This window comes from Hevea brasiliensis, chromosome 1 (genome assembly GCF_030052815.1).
Source record: "Hevea brasiliensis isolate MT/VB/25A 57/8 chromosome 1, ASM3005281v1, whole genome shotgun sequence".
Classification (NCBI taxonomy): domain Eukaryota; kingdom Viridiplantae; phylum Streptophyta; class Magnoliopsida; order Malpighiales; family Euphorbiaceae; genus Hevea; species Hevea brasiliensis.
Window position 1 is genome coordinate 24,917,445 of NC_079493.1, and position 20,395 is coordinate 24,937,839.

General features: G+C 33.6%; 1 protein-coding gene across 2 annotated transcripts; it reads left to right on the top strand.

The window, feature by feature from the left end:
* Positions 1-5,169: 5,169 nt before the first annotated feature.
* LOC110649240 (ATPase family AAA domain-containing protein At1g05910) lies at positions 5,170-20,297 on the top strand. Of its 2 annotated transcripts, none has more exons than XM_058144840.1 (11): positions 5,170-5,377; positions 6,986-7,260; positions 11,333-11,434; positions 11,604-13,430; positions 13,502-13,690; positions 14,419-14,555; positions 16,359-16,604; positions 17,253-17,439; positions 18,872-18,937; positions 19,026-19,275; positions 19,786-20,297. In XM_058144840.1, the coding sequence occupies exons 2-11, from the start codon at positions 7,036-7,038 to the stop codon at positions 20,187-20,189; spliced, it is 3,633 nt and encodes a 1,210-aa protein (XP_058000823.1). In that variant the 5' UTR covers positions 5,170-5,377; positions 6,986-7,035; the 3' UTR covers positions 20,190-20,297. The 2 variants fall into 2 exon arrangements, with proteins under 2 accessions (XP_058000823.1, XP_058000822.1); XM_058144839.1 differs by having other exon boundaries at positions 5,190-5,377; positions 6,981-7,260.
* Positions 20,298-20,395: the final 98 nt, after the last annotated feature.

Below are 20,395 nucleotides of genomic sequence, written 5' to 3' on the forward strand. Positions count from 1 at the left end.
CTATTGATTTATTGACCTATCAACCCATTCTCTTGGTCAAGTCAATCTCAGGATTGAATTTAACAACACTAATTCCACTAATATGAGGAACTACAATTTTAATGACAAATTTATTGAGGACATAGAGAATTAGCATCAACTAATGTACTTGACAATGTTGTGGACTTCAAGGACATGACAAAGCCTAATTTTTGCAAATTGGCCACGGTCCGATTGGACCCATGGAAATCTAAATTATTGAATGTCTAACTCAAATTAGTATTGTCTTTGCCGAACCGATCTCGATCTTTTTCCCTTTTTAATCATAAATCAAACCGAAATCAATGATTCAATTTTATGCACTAATCCAATTCGACCCGTTTTTTAAGCCGAGCTTGTGGAGATCAGTTGCTTTAATTTTTTTTTTTAAAATATTTTAAAAAATGCCATTATAGCTTTTTTTTAATTGGAAAATAAATATTAGGGTATGCAAGCAATAAATGTAAAGTAATTTGTATTTAAATTTAATGATGGATATAATAATTAAATTTGTCTTTAAATGTGCTTCATTTATGATTGTAATTTTTTTAAAATTTATTTTTTATTATTAAAAGGCATTTTAAACAATATAAGTTGCTAATTTTTTTTTATTTTAATTGAATTAATAAAAATAATTCTTTTATTTTTTAAAATGTGAATTATTTAATTGAATCAATAAATAAATATTATATTAAACTTTTGTTAAAAAATTTTATGTGAGCCAAACGTGATAATTTATTAAAAACATGCTTACATTAAGATGGACGATCTCTCCTACAAGTTCCCTTAAGTCCATCATTATATGAGCATCTTAATTATCAAATAATTAAGATCAAGTCTTCTTTTTTCAAAATTTTCACTTCAAAATTTTCAATGTAAAAAAATCTTACTGATTAGAATACTACTAGTTATATTTCATTCCTTTTATTTGTAAATATACATAATTTTTTATGATATTTTTTTTTATTTAAAAAATGCATGTAAAAGAATCCCCATAATATGTATCCTTCATTTTTATGCTATCAAAATTCACAATTGACTCGGATTCAAATAGAGATGACAACGGGTTAGATTTTTGTAAGTATTTGATTTGATGGAATCCTAATAGGATAGCTTTGGATAGTACATAATCAGGTTTGAGACGGGTTTGGGTTTTATATATTGAGTATTCGTTATTTGAACTCATTTATATAAATATTTAATTAAATATAAATATATATTTTTATAATAATATTTATAAATTTGTATATATTTTATTTTATATAAGATAAAATTAAAATATTTTATAAAATTATTAAATTTTTAAAAAATAAATTATTAATAAATATTATTTTTTTATAAAATATTAATTAAAATATATAAAAATTAAACGGGTTCAGTTATTTACCGAGTAATAATAATCGGATTTGAAATGGGTTCAGACAATTAAAAATAAATTTTAATTGGGTTTGGGGCAGATCCGGGTTTTGAGAATATTAATTGGGTTCGGGTTCAAGTAAAGTGATTTTCGCGAGTACCTTATCAATTGCTATCCCTATATCCAAACCTTGAACTACCATTAAGCTGGACCAAAATCAAACTAGAATATTAAAAATTAAAATTATTAAAAGTTAGGAATTTAAAAAAAAATGAAAAACCAACTCCCAATGTATAATATGATCATAAGCATGCATGATTGATGATTCTTTTCTTGGCCAAATATATATTCATACCTTAGTACTCTCTCCATTCACTTTTATTCATTATATTTTAAAAATTAATTTATTTAAAATTATTTATTGTTTTGTTAATATTAAAGAATATTAATTAATTTTTTTTTTATAATTTTACTCTTATTTCTACTAAAAACAATAACTATTTCTATAATTTCTTAAAATCTATTTTATTACCTTCTCTCTCTTAATTAGGTGAGATAAAAGGTAATTTATTTAAATAAAATAGAATTATGTTATAATTTAGGTAATTTAATTATTTTTTTAATCACCATATTAAAACCTTATACAACAAATAAAAGTGGATGTCATTGACACACGGGATGACTCGCCAATTAAGTAATTATAAGTGTAGTAGTGATTCCATGTATTTTGGATAAATTTTAATAACTGTCCATGAATTTATATAGTTGTAATATTATGATTTTTTAATTTTAAAATATAATATAAAACTCTTTTAATTTTAAAATTTTTTATAGTAAAATTTCTTAAACTTCCAATTATTGATTTTTCAGTTAGATGCTGACGTGAACAGATCAAGTGTGGAGTTTAATCGGTATTTTTCTTTTCTTTTTATGTAAAATGCAAAATTATTTTCTTAACACATGAAAAATTATTTTCTCTACAAATAGTAGAAGAATTCAATTTACACCTAACTTGAGAGAGGAAAAAGAATGACGACTAAGCATTATGTTGGAACTATACAGGTTAACGTTTAACTGGAAAACCGGTGATTGAAGATTAGAGGAATTTTATTATACAAAATTTAAAAGTTGAGGAAGTTTTATATTACATTTTTAAATTAAAGGATTATAGTTTTATAACTAAATAAGTTCAAAATAATTGTTAAAATTTACTCAAGTATTTTACATGAAATGATAAACCAATAAAGAAGAAGCATATATAAGCAATTGGGCCATATAAAATTATAACTATCTAATAACTATGAGGCAGTTTGTATTTTTCTTAAAATTTAATAACTAAAACTATACATGTGTCGAACCCTCGTTGACTGGTCATTTCAATGATAACCCTACATGGAATAATAATTTTATAATATAACTTCTCCAAATTTTAGGCCAAATGTTAAATATTCGTCCAAATTTTAGGCCAAATGTTATTAGTTGACTTTTTATAAGTCAGCTAATAACTCAAAACATGAAGAATTTCTGTTTTTTTTTTTTAATAAAGAAATTCTCTCTCTTGATATCCTCTCCCCTCTTTTTCTGTTTTTTTTTTTTTTTTTTTTTTTACCGGATCCCCTCTTTTCTGTTTGTTTGCTTAGGAAAGATGTAAAATTATAAGAAAAACTAATGGAATTCTTGGGAAAGTTAAATTCTTTTCTCTTTATTTTCTTGGAAACCAAACAGAGACTATAGCTTCCTTTGTTTACCAACCGCATGGCATGCGGCATCTAATTCAACAACGGTATTTGTTCCAACTCAGTCTAATCCATTATTCTAAGTTGGTGTTATTATTAATTTTTTTTTTAGGTATAAAATTTTTTTTATTAAAATTTAAACTCGAAAATTTACGAATTTAAAAATAATTTTAATATTACTAAATTAAAGTTGATGGTAAAATATACACATTGCACACAAGGACAAAAATTTAAAATATTTATTATGGAACACTCAAGTCTCAATTTCTTTAAAATGTTATTAAATTATTTATGCGAATCAGTCTGTTATTAATTAAATTAAATGTGTAATCAATAAATTTATTATCTTTGTCCTACTTTAACTTTCATATTAGTTTTAATGAGAAAAAAAAATTTAATGTTTGCTTAAATTTATAATTATGATAAATATTTATAAAATTTTTTATTTAATGTCTATTATGTCTAAGTTTAAAAATAATTATCATAAAACTTTAAAAGTGAAATTGAAATATTTAGTCTGACTTGATCTAGTGAATAAAAACATATCACTTACTTAAAAAATGTTAGTTTTGAGTTTATACTGCCATAATCCCTTTGTATATATATATATATATAAAAAAGTGAAATTGACATATATTTTAAGAAAACGTATACTTTAGTACCTTGTATTTTAACACTTTATTTTTTTGTAATTAAGTATAAGAATTTTAGTATCGTTAGCACTTTAAGGACAAATTGTTAAAAATATTAAATGGCTTTGATGTGGCACTTGTGGCATGTTGACGCAAAGCCCATGTATGATGTGGCGCTAATATAGCATGCTGTGCCATATTAGTAATTTTTATGTTATTATTCATTATATGACCTAAATTCAAAAATGTGAAAATATATATTCTGAATTATAAAAAAAAAATTCAAATCCTATATGCTAAAAGCGTAAAAATTTTGAAAGTACATGAAAAATGAGAAAAAAAAATATATATATATATAGAGAGAGAGAGAAAGAGAGAGAGATGAAAAGGGAGAGAGACATGTGAGAGTCAATCTGTCTTTCTCTTTCTCTCTCTCTCTCTCTCTCTCTCTCTCTCTTTCCTAATTTTTTATCTCTCAATTGATCAAAGCGAAAGAGAGAGGGGGAGAGTAGGATAAAAAAAAAAAAAAAAATTAACAAATAGAGTGAGAGAGGTAGTGATAGATGGAGAGAGAGGCAAATAGGAAGAGAGAGAGGCATGAAGAGATAGAGAGGGACAATGAAAGATATCGAGAGATATCGAGAGAGAGAGAGAGAGAGGAGACTCTCTCATGCCTCTCTCTTCATCTCTTCCTCTCTCTCTTTCTCTAAATGTGTGTCTTTCTCTTTGTATCTCACCCTCTCTTTCTCTTCCTATTTGTCTCTCTCCCCTTATTTTTTCATATATTTTCAATTTTTTTACAATTTTAATATTTAAGACTTGAACTTTATTTATTATTATTATTTTTTTTTATAATTTAAGACATGTACTTTCATCTTTTTTATACTAGGTCACAAAATAAATAATGTTATAAAAATTGATGACACAACACTGGTGTCAATATGTCATATCAACGCCATATCAAAATGCCATATTAATGCCATTTAATATCGTTAACAATTTATCCTTAAAGTGCTAATAACATTAATATTCATGTCTTTAATTATAACAAAATAAATAACATATTCTTAATACTAAAAAAAAAAAGTGTACTTTCTCTAATATTTTATTAAAAATTATCGTATTTGTTTTTAATAAAATATATTTAAATATATTTCTTATTAAAGTCAGCATTATGTGTGGTAGCGTCTACGAGTTCACTAAGCATGACCCAATCACAAAACGCCACGTCATACGTAAAACATTCATACGTCACTAGACTTTATTGTTTGATGTCGTGGCAAGTTTCTAGTGGGCAGTATACGGTCACGCCGTAACGCGGAGATTCTCTTAAACGTTATAGACACGTGGTGAACAATGACGGGACCAAGAAACAAGTGGGTCCCAGTCAATATAAAAATATGCACATGTCGTGACTCGTGCCCATCGTAAAACTAGTCGACTCACTGAGTCTGTACTCAGATTGGAAACTCGGCCTCCTTGTACATTAGGTTTTTATAAAACACAAAGCTCTCTGCAAAACCAGGCCCTGGGGTTTTAGACCTCTCTTTCTTACCCTCTTTCTCTCTCGCTTGGAATTTATGTTCTTAAGCTCGGCTCGCTCGCTCTCCCTGTGTAGCTAGATCTCTGATCAGGTAAATCTCCATCTTCCAGTTGCTTTTTTTTTTAATTATTTTTTTGTGCCCTCTGTTAAGCTTATAATGAGTAAAGGTTTGAAGAATTTTGTTAATTCGAAGTGAAATGCAGAGAACGATGGTTAGGAATTTTTTGAAAGTGAAACTTGAAGAGTCTGTATCTGTAACATTTCTATTGTTCAATTCCAGAGCTGTAAATTTCTGTTTTGGGTACATGCATTAATCCCGTTTGTCTTAAATCTGTGAATTTTTGAGTTATTGATGTATGTTTCGCTGATTAGAGCTGAGAGGTTTGTTTAAATTGATTGAGGTTTTATTCCCAAGTTTTAGGGCTTTGATTAGCTGCAATTTCTTAAATGCATACATGTGTGTCTTTTTCATATATTCTTGTGCAAGTGAAGAAGAGCACAAGGATAACCTAAGAACAAAATAAGGGAGTACGTGTTGTGTTGGTGGCATGTCAAGTTTGTGAAATTTGTTTTGGATATTATCTTTTTTCGGGGGTGGGAGTGGGGAGTCCATAGAATGAACATAAGTTTATTCTTTTTAAACACGTACACACACCTGGCCTGCTGCCTACGTGTTAAAATAGTGTAAGTTATTAAGCATTGGATAGAATGTTCTGAATGAGCGTAGCTTGAATAGCAAAATACAAGAACTTTTTAGTGCCAACTACAATGTCATGATTACCAGATTGTTGTAATTCCCATCAATGGAAATAACGTAGAGCTTGTTATGTCTTTGCGTGAGCTTGTTTTCAGCTATGCTTGTATATGCACTTAAATATGCATATTGAAGTTGCTATTCCTCGGAATCCTGTTTACCTCTACCGTATCATGCTAGAGATGACAGTGCTTCTGATTAATGTACCAATTTCTTCTTTTGATAGTTAAGTGTTCTGTTTCTGAGCTTCCATCCATCTATTGTTGGAATGAGCTCATGCTTTGATTTTAAAATTTGGGGCTTTAGGGGTTCTTTTATTTATTTATTTTTTTAAGATATCTGTATTTCGAGCTTTACTATATTCCTTTTAAACTTTATGCATCTTTGCTTCTTTTGGAAATATTACAATATGTGGATTATTTAAAGTTGTATATCTCTGTCTGGGACTTTAGCTGACTATTTCTGATTATTGTTCTTGTTCTTTGTATCTTAGACTCCTTAGATAAAATCATGTTGTAATTATTGTGAAAATCTGTTTGATTCTGAGTTTTCCTTAGAAACGTTTCATTTTCACATTACAAACCTAGAATAGTAAGTCTTTTTCTATTTTGTAATTGGGTGATTCAGATTTCATTTTGCACTGATGAAACTATTTAGTTTGGGTATGTGACTTAAATTTGAGGTTTTATTTTTATTTTTATTTTTATGCTAGCTTCATTTTTTGAAACTGAAAGATTTCAGTTGTTTTCACGCTTTCACTAAATATAGCATAAATCAACAGGGAAAGAAAATAAGAAAAAATTGGGTGTGACTATTGTATGATTCTTCTCTATTTTTCCTATTGGGATTAATCTAAGGTTTCAATTTGGAGTATTTTAGAGATGCTTATGTCTGTTTATTTGAGGCTGAAACTTGCATTCATTGTTTCTCTAAATGGGAGATTAGGCATTTCAAGTTGCATGGAAGAGAATAATCACTAGAGCTATCATTTGCATATGTATCCAAAGCGTTCTGGCCAAGGAGATGGGCCTGTTTCAAGGCCAGTACGAACAAGTGATAGGCTCAGGAGGAGGCCAAAAGTTTTTAGTCGTACATACTTGTATTACACTCCAACCATCATTCGAAGCAGGAAAGGTAAAACTAAGACGAGGACAGCTGCATCTCGAATTGCTAAGATGTTGTGTCCATCAAATCGGCCAACACGGAGCCCAAATAATAATGTAAGCACCTCCATTTGTTTCCCCGCATTTCCCTTTTTCTGTTATGAACTTTAAAGAATATTAACTCATATTGCTGGATAAATGACCCTTTCCTGCCAATTTAGGACAATAGTTGATGCAAGATAGCCTGTAGGTCTTAAAATTAATGTTGAAATTTAAGGTTTGTGAAGGCTAAAATAAGTAGGAATTTAGGTGGATAATTTAGGTTTTGAGAAAGGATGGAACAGAAAAGAGAATTTGAATAAGAAAAGATTTGTGCGTTGTGAACAATAAATAAAAGGGTTAGAAAGTATAATTAGTTCAAGAAGCAGGTTTCTTGGGGGCTATTTGCAAGACTGATTTAATCAAAGTGAACATTAGAATAGATAATGTTTCACACCTAAAATTCCTTGGGCCTTACACCCAAGGTTTCATAGACATCACACCTAGGGTTGAATTGCAAACACAATGTCACAACTCAAATCATAATTGCTAGAATATTTATCGATCAAAATTGTCCAACAACATAACAAACATAGGTATTTATGGACTTAAAAAATTAATCATTAACCAATAAGGACTCTAAATAATGACTCTTATAAAAATCTAGAACTTGCTAGCAAATATGAAATTAGAAAATTATCCCTAACATAAATAAAGGACCAACAACTAATATATTTAAATAGAACTCTACATTAATATTGAACCATAATCCTAAGCATCTTGAATATTTGATTATGAATTTTCTTGAATTCCTTGACTACATCATTCTCTCTTAGTTGGAGAAAGCTCGACCTCGAGTTTTGAAATGCCTAAGTAACAAAAATGACAATTTCTTGATTGAAAATGTTGCCTTCTTGGTTGTCTACAACAATAGAAACATGCGGAACCTGCCTTTGGATTCGCTAATGAACTTAGTTGGAATAATAAAATCCATTGAGCATCATCTGCAAGTAACACATCCATCATCTTCAGCATCTTGAACAATGAATCCAAACTCCTTTATTCCTTATATTTTTCATTCAATAGCATTCTTGCTAGAGAATTCCTTGAATTGATGCTCAATCTCATTCTGATGCAAATTTGGGAGCAAGTTTGTTGTTAAAGCTTTTGAGATAGCAATTCTAGCTTTTTTGGTTCTTATTCTATGTTGAGAATACTTGTCCCATATTGAGAAAATACATTTTGATGTGTAAAGCAACTTAATCACTTATATAGGCCCATATTAAAATTAATTAATATATAATTTGCCCAACACTCTCTCCAAATTTAACATTCTAGCTTATCTTCATGCTGCATAGGCTCTTCTAGTTGTTGCCTCTTTTGTTCCACCTTTATTAGTTGCTGATGAGGCTCATCTATGTGTGTCACATTCATTGCATGCTGTCCAAAATTTCCTGCATGTAATTCTTTGTTCTACTTTTGGTTTTGGAGAGGTTGTATTATATTTTTATTGTCATAATTGTGAACCCTAGAAATTGGAAGATTACAATCAAATTCTTGTGTAGTTCCTTTTGTTGGTTGGCTTGGAATGCTTGACTCTTCATAATATCTAGCAATTGGCACATGGCCCCTTTTAGAAGTATACACCTATGGTGCATCTTTTCCTTAATAATTAGGTGGCAGGTACTTCCCCTTGTAACTTATCTTACATCTCTTGCTACGTAACAATTGGTGGTTGGCCCAGGCTTTTCATATCGTTCTCAACACCATGCCACCATATTTTTGCTAATCTAATGAATTTCATCTTTGCAAACCTCACTCTATGATCTTCCCCCTTGCTATACTTAGCAAAGTATGATTCAATAGAATTCAGCCAATAACAAAATAGAGCAGGATCCAACAAACCTTCAAAAATAGGAACCTCTATCTTGTAACTCATATCAAGTTGTCTTTTGTATCCTTTCGTTGAAGTTACCCTCTATCATGTGAACGTCAATGATAGGAGTGGAGAACGAGGTCCATCTAGCCCAAAGACATTCTAGGTGTATTCTAGAAGAATCAAAGATATCGATAACAGAAAAAGGGAGGATGTTGGAGCAAATTGTGGAACGTGAGCATGTGAAGATGACAGGTGGAAGAAAAGGGTTGCTAGTAGGGAATTATAAATAAGAGGAAGATTTGGCAAAAGGGAATTCATGAACATATTTCTCCTGTAAAGGGTTGGGGCAGAATTGTTCCATGGATTTCTACCTTGGGCTATTTGAGTAAAAAAAGTAGAAAGGAGCATGGCCACCTTAGAGGAGGCCTTAGCTACCTTTAGACTTGAGCAGGATCAACGATTTAATAAGTTTGAAACTCTACTCACTTTCTTCATGCGTGGAAAAATGGTAGCAGATGACGGTGAATCCTCCAATCTTCTTCCTCATCTGGTGGCTACTAGCAATGCATCAACTGCTTGACCTAGCGCTTGTGCCTTGTTGCTCGAAGACCCTCCTATTACAAACAAGAAAGTTGAAATGCCCAATTTTGATGGAGTAGATCTGGTGGGCTGGATTGTTTGTGTGGAGTGATATTTCGAATTACTTGGTACTTACGATGATGTTAAAGGTCTTCTTGGCTCTAGTGAGTATGGATTGTGCTCCTTTTCGCTGGTTATACTGGTTGAGACAGCAGAATCCATTGCTTTCGTGGGAACAATTAATTGCCTAGTTGTTGCAACATTATGGGGGCGATATAGTAGAAGACCCATTTGAACACAATGTTGCTGTTCCCATTGCCTTGGCTATTTTCTTAATGGTTTACGAGATGATATTCGCATAAGACTATGGTCCCACGACATTTTGGACCTATATTGCACCATGAAGTTTGTGAGGGAGATTGAGTGGGAACTACAACATTCATAATGAACTAGAGATTCATTGCAACCTAAGTTTGGCGATTCTAAGGGGTAGATTACCATTGGGTATGGGCTTGGGCCTCAAGCAGCCCGTTCCTCCCCTCGTGACTAGCCTGCTGTACACCTTTTAAAAAAGAATTTGACTAGTTGTCTCCCTAATAGTTCCTTGCCAGATTTCATAGATGACATTATCTTAAGCATCCTATTCTTATGTAGCTTAGCTTCCATTAAATTCAATCTTGCATTTGTTTCTTAATGGTCTTGACAAAAGGAGATGAATTCTTGTTGAAAAGAATCAAAATTTGAATTTAATTCAACATTTGTCACCATAGGTGAAATAACGAATCATAAACTTCAAGGATCTTGAAGCTCTGATACTAAACTAATGGAGGACAACTTACAAGTTTTAGAATTAATGTTGAAATTTGAGGCTCTATGAAGGCTAAAATGAGCAGGAAATTTAGGATTTGAGAAATGGAACTGAGAAGAGAAATTTAACGAGAATAGAAGATTTGTATGCTTTGAACAGTAAATAAAAGGTTTAGAAGGATATAGGTTTGGGAAGTAAAATTAGTAAACGAAATAGGGTTTGGGGGCTGTTTGCAGGACTAAATTAGGCAAAGTGAACAATAAAATAGTGTAGGCTTCACACGTAAACTTCCTTAGACATCACACCCAAGTTTTCATATGCATCACACCTAGGGTTGAATCGCATCACACAACTTGAAGCATAACACAACTGGAATATGTATTGATCAAAACTGTCCAACAACATTACAAACATGGATATAGCCTAAATATCATTGCCTGTGTAAGGATGTGGCTTAAATATGATCATTTGGTTTTTGGATGAATTAAAATTCTTATGTATGAGAACTAGGGTCTCACAAGAATAAGAATAAATTTCAATCTTCAAAAGGCCAATCCAACAGAGCAGCAAATTACCAAAAATTATCCCTGACATGTAAAGCATTAAAAAAAAAAAGTTGAGCAGCAAATTAACATCTTAGATCTTTAGATTGCTATAAAGGGCACTTGTTCTTGGACCAAAATGTCTTCTTATCTGGTTTAGTGTCCATGAAGACAAATATTTTAGTTTCCTGGATATACATCTATGTAGATTTTATTGACATTTACATTTTTCAGGTGCATACCTTTTCTCTTTCTTTTAATTAAATTCAAAAATCCATTTCCTTTTTCTACTTAGTTAAGCATTCTAACTTCTGATGTATGCTGCTTTCACGTTCATTGCAGTCAGTTGCAACCAATCTTCGACGCTCAACCAGAAAGAGGAGGATTTCTGTAAATCTTGAAGATTATACAGACAGTTCTGGATCAGAAGATGAAGACTTGATGGTGAGGAACTGTACTCATGCATGCAGTGGTTCTTATGATGATTAATTACTATTTTCATTTGGCCTTGATGTGTTTTAGCTTGAACACTGTAACAAATACAGCCAGTCTGTATGATGATTTGTTCTTCACCTTTCATTTTATGTAATGCTTTGGTTAACTTTATTTTCAGAAACCAACTTATCGAACCTTGAGGAACCGGATTGGTAATAGTGTCAGTCAGGATGAATTATCATCTCCTAAGTTCAAGAAGATTATGAATACCAGATCAACCCCTCGACGTGAAGGACTACGGCCTCGTCGTTCAAAAACATTAGCAAGAGAAAAATTGAATTTAGAATCTGGTGATGAACAAGAAGCTTTTGAGGAGAAGGTTGTTGAGGATGAAACTGAAAATGGGAATGAAATCGATGATAATGATGCAGATGATGGTCAGAATGATGATGAGGCTGAGGATGAGGGTGATGGAGAGGGTGAAGATGAAGGAGAGGAAGATGGTGATGATGAAGAAGGTGAAGAGGAAGAACAGGAGGGAAGGAGGAGATATGATCTCCGAAATCGTGCTGATGTCCGTAGGCTTTCTATGGAAGAAGGTAAGCAAAGACCACGATCTCCGCGAAGGGTATTGCATCAAGGAATAGGGACTAGGGTTAATAGGGATGTAAGAAAGGGTGGATCACGAGTTCACAAACGTCATCGTATAACAAGAGCTGAAGATTCTGATGATTCCCTTCTTGTGGATGAGCTGGACCAGGGTCCTGCTATTCCTTGGTCTCGAGGAGGGAGCAGATCTGGTCCACCTTGGCTCTTTGGGGGACTAGATGTCCATGGGACAACAGCATGGGGACTGAATGTGGCTGCATCTGGTTGGGGTCATCAGGGTGATACAATTCCTACATTAACTTCTGGGATCCAAACTGCTGGGCCAAGCTCTAAGGGAGGGGCAGATATCCAACCTTTACAAGTTGATGAGAGTGTAAGTTTTGATGAGATTGGTGGGCTTTCAGAATACATTGATGCTTTGAAGGAGATGGTTTTTTTTCCCTTGCTATATCCAGATTTCTTTGCCAGCTATCACATCACCCCACCAAGGGGAGTTTTGTTATGTGGTCCTCCTGGCACTGGCAAAACATTGATTGCAAGAGCATTAGCTTGTGCTGCTTCAAAAGCTGGTCAGAAGGTCAGTTTCTACATGCGTAAGGGTGCTGATGTACTTAGCAAATGGGTAGGTGAGGCTGAAAGACAATTGAAATTGCTTTTTGAGGAGGCACAAAGGAACCAGCCTTCTATAATCTTTTTTGATGAAATAGATGGACTTGCTCCAGTGAGGTCAAGCAAACAAGAGCAGATACACAATTCTATTGTTTCCACCTTGCTTGCCTTGATGGATGGTCTAGATTCTCGTGGACAAGTTGTTTTGATTGGAGCAACCAACAGAGTTGATGCCATTGATGGAGCCTTGCGTCGCCCTGGTCGTTTTGATCGTGAATTTAACTTTCCTTTGCCTGGTTGTGAGGCACGTGCTGAAATACTTGACATTCACACTCGAAAATGGAAGCAACCTCCTTCAAAGGAACTAAAATCGGAACTTGCAGCTAATTGTGTGGGGTATTGTGGTGCTGATTTAAAGGCACTATGCACTGAAGCTGCCATCCGTGCTTTTCGTGAAAAATATCCTCAAGTGTACACAAGTGATGATAAGTTTCTGATTGATGTCGACTCGGTCATGGTTGAAAAGTATCATTTTATTGAGGCCATGTCCACAATTACCCCTGCTGCTCACAGGGGTGCTGTTGTGCATTCTAGACCATTGTCTTTAGTGGTTGCGCCATGTCTGCAAAGACATCTCCAGAAAGCCATGAATTGTATTTCTGAAATATTTCCCCCCCTTGCAGTGTCATCAGAATTTACCAAGCTTTCTATGCTTTCCTATGGGTCTGCAATTCCTCTTGTGTACAGGCCACGGCTTTTGCTGTCTGGTGGTGAAGGTTCTGGCCTGGTAATTATCTTGAAATCTTTGGTCATTATGGGAAACTCAAACTAAATATACTTACTGAAATAGTTTAACAGGATCATCTTGGGCCTGCAATTTTACATGAACTGGAAAAATTTCCTGTTCATTCTCTCGGACTTCCATCTCTTCTTTCAGATCCTAGTGCAAAGACACCAGAGGAAGCATTGGTACATATATTTGGTGAAGCGAGAAGAACAACACCTTCAATCCTTTATATACCTCACTTTAATCTTTGGTGGGAAAATGTAAGCGCTTTATTTATTTTTTCAGTGTGGGGAGGGGAGGGCATGTTAATTACCAAAAAGAGCATGAATTTTGGCCCAATTTATTATTGTGGCCAATTCTTTGGAAATGCATTGTTATGGCCATCGTTTATGTGTCATTTACATTTGGATTCAAAGCCTAACATTCCTTTTCAGATGATGACATGACCATTAAAAAGAATATTTCTTAAAGCAATATTACTCCATTAGGCTTAAATGAGAACCATGTTTGACTTAATGTGAACTCCATTAGGTATGAAAAAAATGTTGTCTTAGTTGATAAGTATTATTGTCTTAATGGTCCTATGATAAATTGCAATAAGATTTTTAACCCAATATGAATTCTATATCAGAAAAAACTTCGTTGATAAATATTATTTTTTTAATGGCCACATTATAACCTGGAATGAAATTTTAGATTTGGATACAATTGTAATTGATATATGAATTATAGACCATATAATGCATTTCAAAAAGATTGGCCATAACTGTAAATTTGGCTAAATTTGTACGTTTTTGGTCATTAACCCTCCCTCCTTCCCTCCTCAACTTTTATTGTGTCTGATCTGATTTGACGCAATTGACAAAGATTGCCTGAATTTTGTGATTCTGTTCTGTTGCTCTTAATAACGTGTTTATGATCTAGTACATTTAAATTTAATGATATCCTTGTGCTGTGTAATCTGATTTCAATAACCCTGATATTTCAGGCACATGAACAGCTCAGGGCTGTTCTACTGACGCTATTAGAAGAACTGCCATCTGACTTGCCCATTCTGTTGCTTGGAACTACCACAGAACTACCCACTGATACACAGCCATTTCCAGTGTTTGCTCAACGTTCCATGTATGTCTTATTTTTTAAAACAACTGTTTATTGCAAATGATAGTATTGAAGCTCCTAAGTTTTCTGATGCATAAGTTTGATTGTTGGGAAATCTCATTTGTAATTGCACTATGGACAGCCTTTCATTTTAATTTTTAATAAAAAAAATACTTTTTTTCCCAATTAAATATCATAGGATACCATTCTGCTTCTGGCAGTCTTCTGATTCACTGTATTTTTCTCCATTATTTTTTTCCTGACACTTCTACATTCATATGGTTGTTGTGAGATTAAGTTGGATCCTATACAGCTAATCCTAAACTAAGGGTGAAGAGTGTCTTGCTAAGGTATGGAAAGCCATCAATTGCAAGCTTAAATACCTTAAAAGTGCTTTAGTGCCAACATTGAATTTATGTTGTTATTTAGAGCATCTTTGACGTAGGATTGCTCACAGACCTGAATATTGGGGCTAGATTTAAGTTATTTGAAACCTAGAATGAGTAGAAAATTATAGGAGGACAAATAGGGTTTGTAGAAGGGTTGGATTGAGGAGCAAAATTAAATAACAAACAATTTGTGGGCTGTTTGTAATGCAAATTTGTTAAGATCCCACATTGATTTGGGATAGGGGTAATATGCCCCCTTATATGGCCTTGAGCACTCCTCCTCTCTTGAGTTAGCTTTTGGGTGTGAGTTAGGCCTAGCCAATTTTCTTGAGATGGTATCAGAGCCTCTCCAACCAATGTTTTGGTCTCCCATAAGTGTTTCACACCCCAAATGTTTGGTCTTGGACGTGAGGTGGTGTTATATTGGTTTGGGATAGGGGTAATGTGCCCCTTATATGGCCTTGGACGCTCTTCCCCTCTTGAGCTAGCTTTTGGGGGTGAGTTAGGCTGTGCCTATTTTCTTAAGAAAATTAGGAGTTGTAAACAGTAACACATAAAATAAGGGCATAGGCTTCACACCTAAACTTCCTTGGGCATCATACCTAGGTTAGAATTGCATCACACAATCCAAAGAAGTTTAACTGTTTGTATTTTATTCAATAACAAAACTCAGTTATAAGCAATCATAGGTACTTGTGGACTCACATTAACTCTGAACTTTCAAGATATTGAACTCAAAACTAATTCTAAATCTCTAAAGTATTTGTTCCTAGGAAAACTAAAAGAGTTATATTATCCCAAACCAACGTGGAGGCTAACGATACTTCAAATTAAAGATAGATTCCAAAAGAAATATGGAGATCTTTTTTAGCAAAACTGGAATAGGAAATCTAGATAAAATACAAAAATAACTAATCCTAGTTGAAATAGGAAAACTAAATTAAACCTGTTAGAATAGGAAAAAGTAAGTCCTAAATAGAATAGGAAACAATAAATAAATCCTAGTTAGAATAGGAAAACATCTAAACTAAGATTTCAGCCATTGCATCGTCCAAAATAGGAAGTCTAGCACCGTGTCACATATAAATAAGACATGAGCACTAGAAAGTGTTTTATGCTATCCCAAAGAAACCAATTATGACATCTAAATCATAATTCTAAGTTTCTTGAGTTCTCAAATTTCTTGACATCTGCATCGATCTTGATTAGCCTCTATTTGAAATTTAAATTCCAAATTTAATGTTGCTTTCGCATTATCCATTTTCATTTTTTGAAGTTTTTGGATGTCATCCTGTGTTAACAAATTAATTCACATTAATAGTGAATTTTTCTGCCATACAAAACTTAATTCTAGTAAATTTGAAGAATGCCATTTTTATGTATTTTTAGCTTTAAGATTTTTTTAAAATGTAGTCATAGATTTACTTTTTATTGTCAGCTATCAAGTGGGCATACCGTCAACTGAAGAAAGATCTTTGTTTTTTGACCGTTTAATTGAAGCTGCTTTATCAGTCTTGTTAGAGGGTGTAACGAAGAAATCCCAAGGATCAGTATCCCTTCCTGATCTTCCCAAGGTACCAAAAGTGGCAAGTGGCCCAAAGGCCTCAGAATTAAAAGCCAAGGTAGAAGCTGAGCAGCATGCCCTTCGCCGAATGCGTATGTGCCTCAGAGATATTTGCAATCGGTGAGATGACCTTTAGTTTGCCCTACTCCATTCCTTGAATACGAGTGTCATATTTCTGGACCTTGTCCTACCTTGCAAGTACATTATAAATTGTAATTTGCCCCCGGCATTCAACAACAATTTCGCTGCCTCTTGTCATGTGACATTTTTATATTAAAATTGCACTTTAAATTATGAAAATGGACATATGCCATGTCAATTTAAGTATGTATTATCTTTTTTTTTCTTATTTTCTTTTTAATCTAGAGATCAAAATGGAAGATGATGTCATTGAGCATATTTCTATTCTCAATGTATTTTATGCCAAATGTGAGCTAAAAGAAGGGAAAATTCAGATTGGATGTTGAGGTAATAATATTTTGAACAAAAAAAAAAAATGGAATCAAGTCATTTTAATGTTCTAAATTGGATCATTAGCAGTAGATTGTGCGATGTGTTGGCCAATCTTTTTGACCTGTTAAGCAACTGGAAGCAGGTGCCTGTAGTGAATGTGATGAATTAGAACAAATTGCTAGCCAAATTCTTTGGACTAACAAATAAATTTTATACACTGTCAAGTTAAACATGATTTTAATAATAAACAATATTGTATTTACACAGTAAATGACAAATAGGAAATGACAATTGATTTGTCTTCTTTTGTTGCAGGATACTGTATGATAAACGGTTTAGCGCCTTCCATTATCCTGTCACAGATGAGGATGCTCCAAATTATCGCACAATAATCCAGAATCCTATGGACGTGGCTACTCTGCTGCAGCGTGTCGACTGTGGTCAGTATATTACATGCGCAGCATTCTTACAAGACATTGATCTCATCGTGACCAATGCAAAGGTCTGTTCATTAGTATGGTTTTTTCTTCTAACTGAACCTTTTATTCCATTTCTATCACAGTTTTGTTTATTTATCAATACTATTCGATATATATTCATTGTTAATTACTGATCAGGAACATTTTTAGGGTATAACATTGCCTCAAATATTAAGTCATGGACAATTATTTGTGTACAAATAAATTATATAGAAGTTTCATAAAACACTTGTGGAAGCTGATAACACTTGCCAAACTCATACACACGCACATATATATTTGAATACAATGAAGGCACAACGGGCGGGATAATAACTAGTAGGCTACACAATGAAAGGTAGTGAAGCATACCATATCGGTTAGTAAGGGAGGTCTTGATTGTTATATATATGGGTTTACAATCCTCCCCTTAAAATTTGGCTTTTAAGGTGGAGTTAGGCAGGTAATATCATTTGGTATCAAAACCTTACCTTGTCTGGTCGGTGGGCTATGATCTCGGTTCTATGTACAAGGAGTACAGTCTAAGGGAGTCAGTAATGATGCATCCCACATCGGTTAGCAAGGCAGGTCTTGGGTGTTATATATATGGGTTTGCAATCGTCCCCTTATAAGTTGGCTTTTGAGATAGAGTTGGGTAGGTTCATATCAGGTAGCCCTCTCCTTTTCTCACTATAAAAGTGAATAATCTTATAATAGGTAGATGGAAGACTCGAATTCGAGACTTCTCCACTCCCTGCACCTTAAAGTTGAAGGAAAACTAATCGGACTACCTCTTGATTGGCACATATATATCTCATTATAATATTATCTTACGATTGTCAAGTTAAAATGACCTCATCTATTCACTGGTGCAATTTCTGAATAGCTTTTCTTTTTGCTTAATTGCTACTGTTTTAATTTTATCTAATTCTTTTAATTATCAATTTAGTCCGCATACTGTGGGAATATTGGCTAAGATGTATGTCTACTCCGACGTGGCAAAAATTTGCTGATGTAGCATAGAATATTTGCTGCCTTCACATTTGTCATGCGTTGTATTTGCTATTTTGTTAGCACATCTGCCAGTCTGACCTGTACATTAATGATCCATCTCTTGTTCTCTTTTGTGATTAATTCTTATAATAATTTTCTTATTATGAGGATGCCAGAACTTAAGCAGCTAATTTTTTGGATCCTCTGCTGCTTCGGAGCTGATCATGTTCAGATGTTGAATTTTATAAATTTTTTCACCTATATATAATTGCGTAAAAAGCTCTGTTCTTATTATATGTATCTTTTTACTGTGAAAAGATGCTGGAGTTATGTTATGAACCAGTCAATGCATGCATGAATTTCAACTATGTTGTGTTCAAGGATCTGGAGTTCGAATGAAAAGAAATTTAGATGATGCTTTAAAATTTGTCTTGGACATTTTACGTATCTTCCAAGTTGACCTTTCTTCTCTTTCAATTTCAGATGTATAATGGAGATGATTACAATGGTGCCAGGATTGTTAGTAGGGCTTATGAGCTTCGGGATGCAGTGGGTTCTTTCGTTCTTTTGTTTCCTCTCCTTGTACTACCTCCCCCTTTTGCCTATAAGGGCCTCACATAAATCTGTCATTTTTCAGGTACATGGAATGCTGTCACAGATGGACCCTGCACTTGTTGCATTCTGTGACAAGATTGCTGCCCAAGGAGGTCCAGTTCATGTACCAGAGGATTTAGGGGGATCTATTTTCCCACCAACGCCAGTTGTGCAGCTGGCAACTGTTACCAGAGCAAGTGCCCGACTACGTAATGTACAGCCAGAGGTTAATCTGGATCAAAGCTATGAGGCTTTGAAAAGGCAGAAGAAAAGCGTTGATGTTGCAATTGCAGGTATGGTTATTCATTATTATGGCATTTGGTTTTTATCTAGAAGAAAAACATTGATGTTGCAAATGCTGTTCAGTTTCCTAGTGATTTAAGCATACATATTTTAAACTAGAAATAAGCAGTGTCTTGTCAGTGTAGCATTCTGATTTTAATCTAGAAGATTGATCAAAAGTTTAAAAATCCCTGCCGGTGACCGTAAGCCATCTCCAGATAAAGTATGTGTTAGCTTCTTTGTTGGAGGTTGCTGTTATGTAATTTCCTTTGGCTGTTCCATGATTTAAGCCAATCTTTTGTATTCTTTATACTTTTGGTTTGATATTGACTATGAACACAGAAGATACACTGTTGAGAAAGAGTATGAATTGAACCCTCAGTCTGTACTGAATCCAACATTTACTAGATCCTTTTTGGTTAATGCACGCTTTCGTAGTTTCGAATGATATTTTTAGTGAGTGCTTAATTTTTTGATGAATTATGTTACTTATTAATCACATTGTGCTTTGATGAAAATAGCTTCAGTGGCAGAAGATAAATCGCAGCATCAAGATACAGTACAAGCAAAGCCATCAGAAGAGCCAGGGGCAAATGAAATTGATCTTGAAAAGCCAGAATCCCCATCTGCTGATGCCAATAGGCTGGAAACTTCCAGAGAAGCTTCTGCTCATACTGAAGCGAGTGGATCCCAAGATGCTACTATGTTGGATGCCAAAATATCAAGCCAAATCGAGTATGTGAAGAAGCTATTTGTGGAGCGCACAGAAAATTATGGCATTCCACAGCTTGAGAGGCTCTACACACGCATAATGAAGGGCGTCTTTGAAATCAAGTATAGAGAGAAAGAGAAGGTTGAAGATGATCCCAAGTACTCAATTTTGAAGTTTTTGGTGAAATTTGCCAAGGATAAGGCAAATTTCTGAACTGGATACCATTTTTTTTCTTAACGTAGAAAGAAAAAAAAAAATTCTTGCATTTAGTTGATGTAAAGTCGGGATTTTCTTTTCAAAGCAAAATTATTTGAGTGAAAAGTGACTCAATCTCCTTTCAAGTCCCTGCATTTCCATGTATCCATGGTCTTACATTTCATCTTCGATAGCAGAACCCAACTGCAAACTGAACAGCTCAC

Coding starts and splice junctions, on each gene's coding strand:
- LOC110649240 (XM_058144840.1), top strand. CDS start 7,036: ATGTATCCAAAGCGTTCTGGCCAAGGAGATGGGCCTGTTTCAAGGCCA. Junction 13,691..14,418: donor TTAATCTTTGGTGGGAAAAT/GTAAGCGCTTTA, acceptor CTGATATTTCAG/GCACATGAACAGCTCAGGGC. Junction 19,276..19,785: donor CGTTGATGTTGCAATTGCAG/GTATGGTTATTC, acceptor TGATGAAAATAG/CTTCAGTGGCAGAAGATAAA.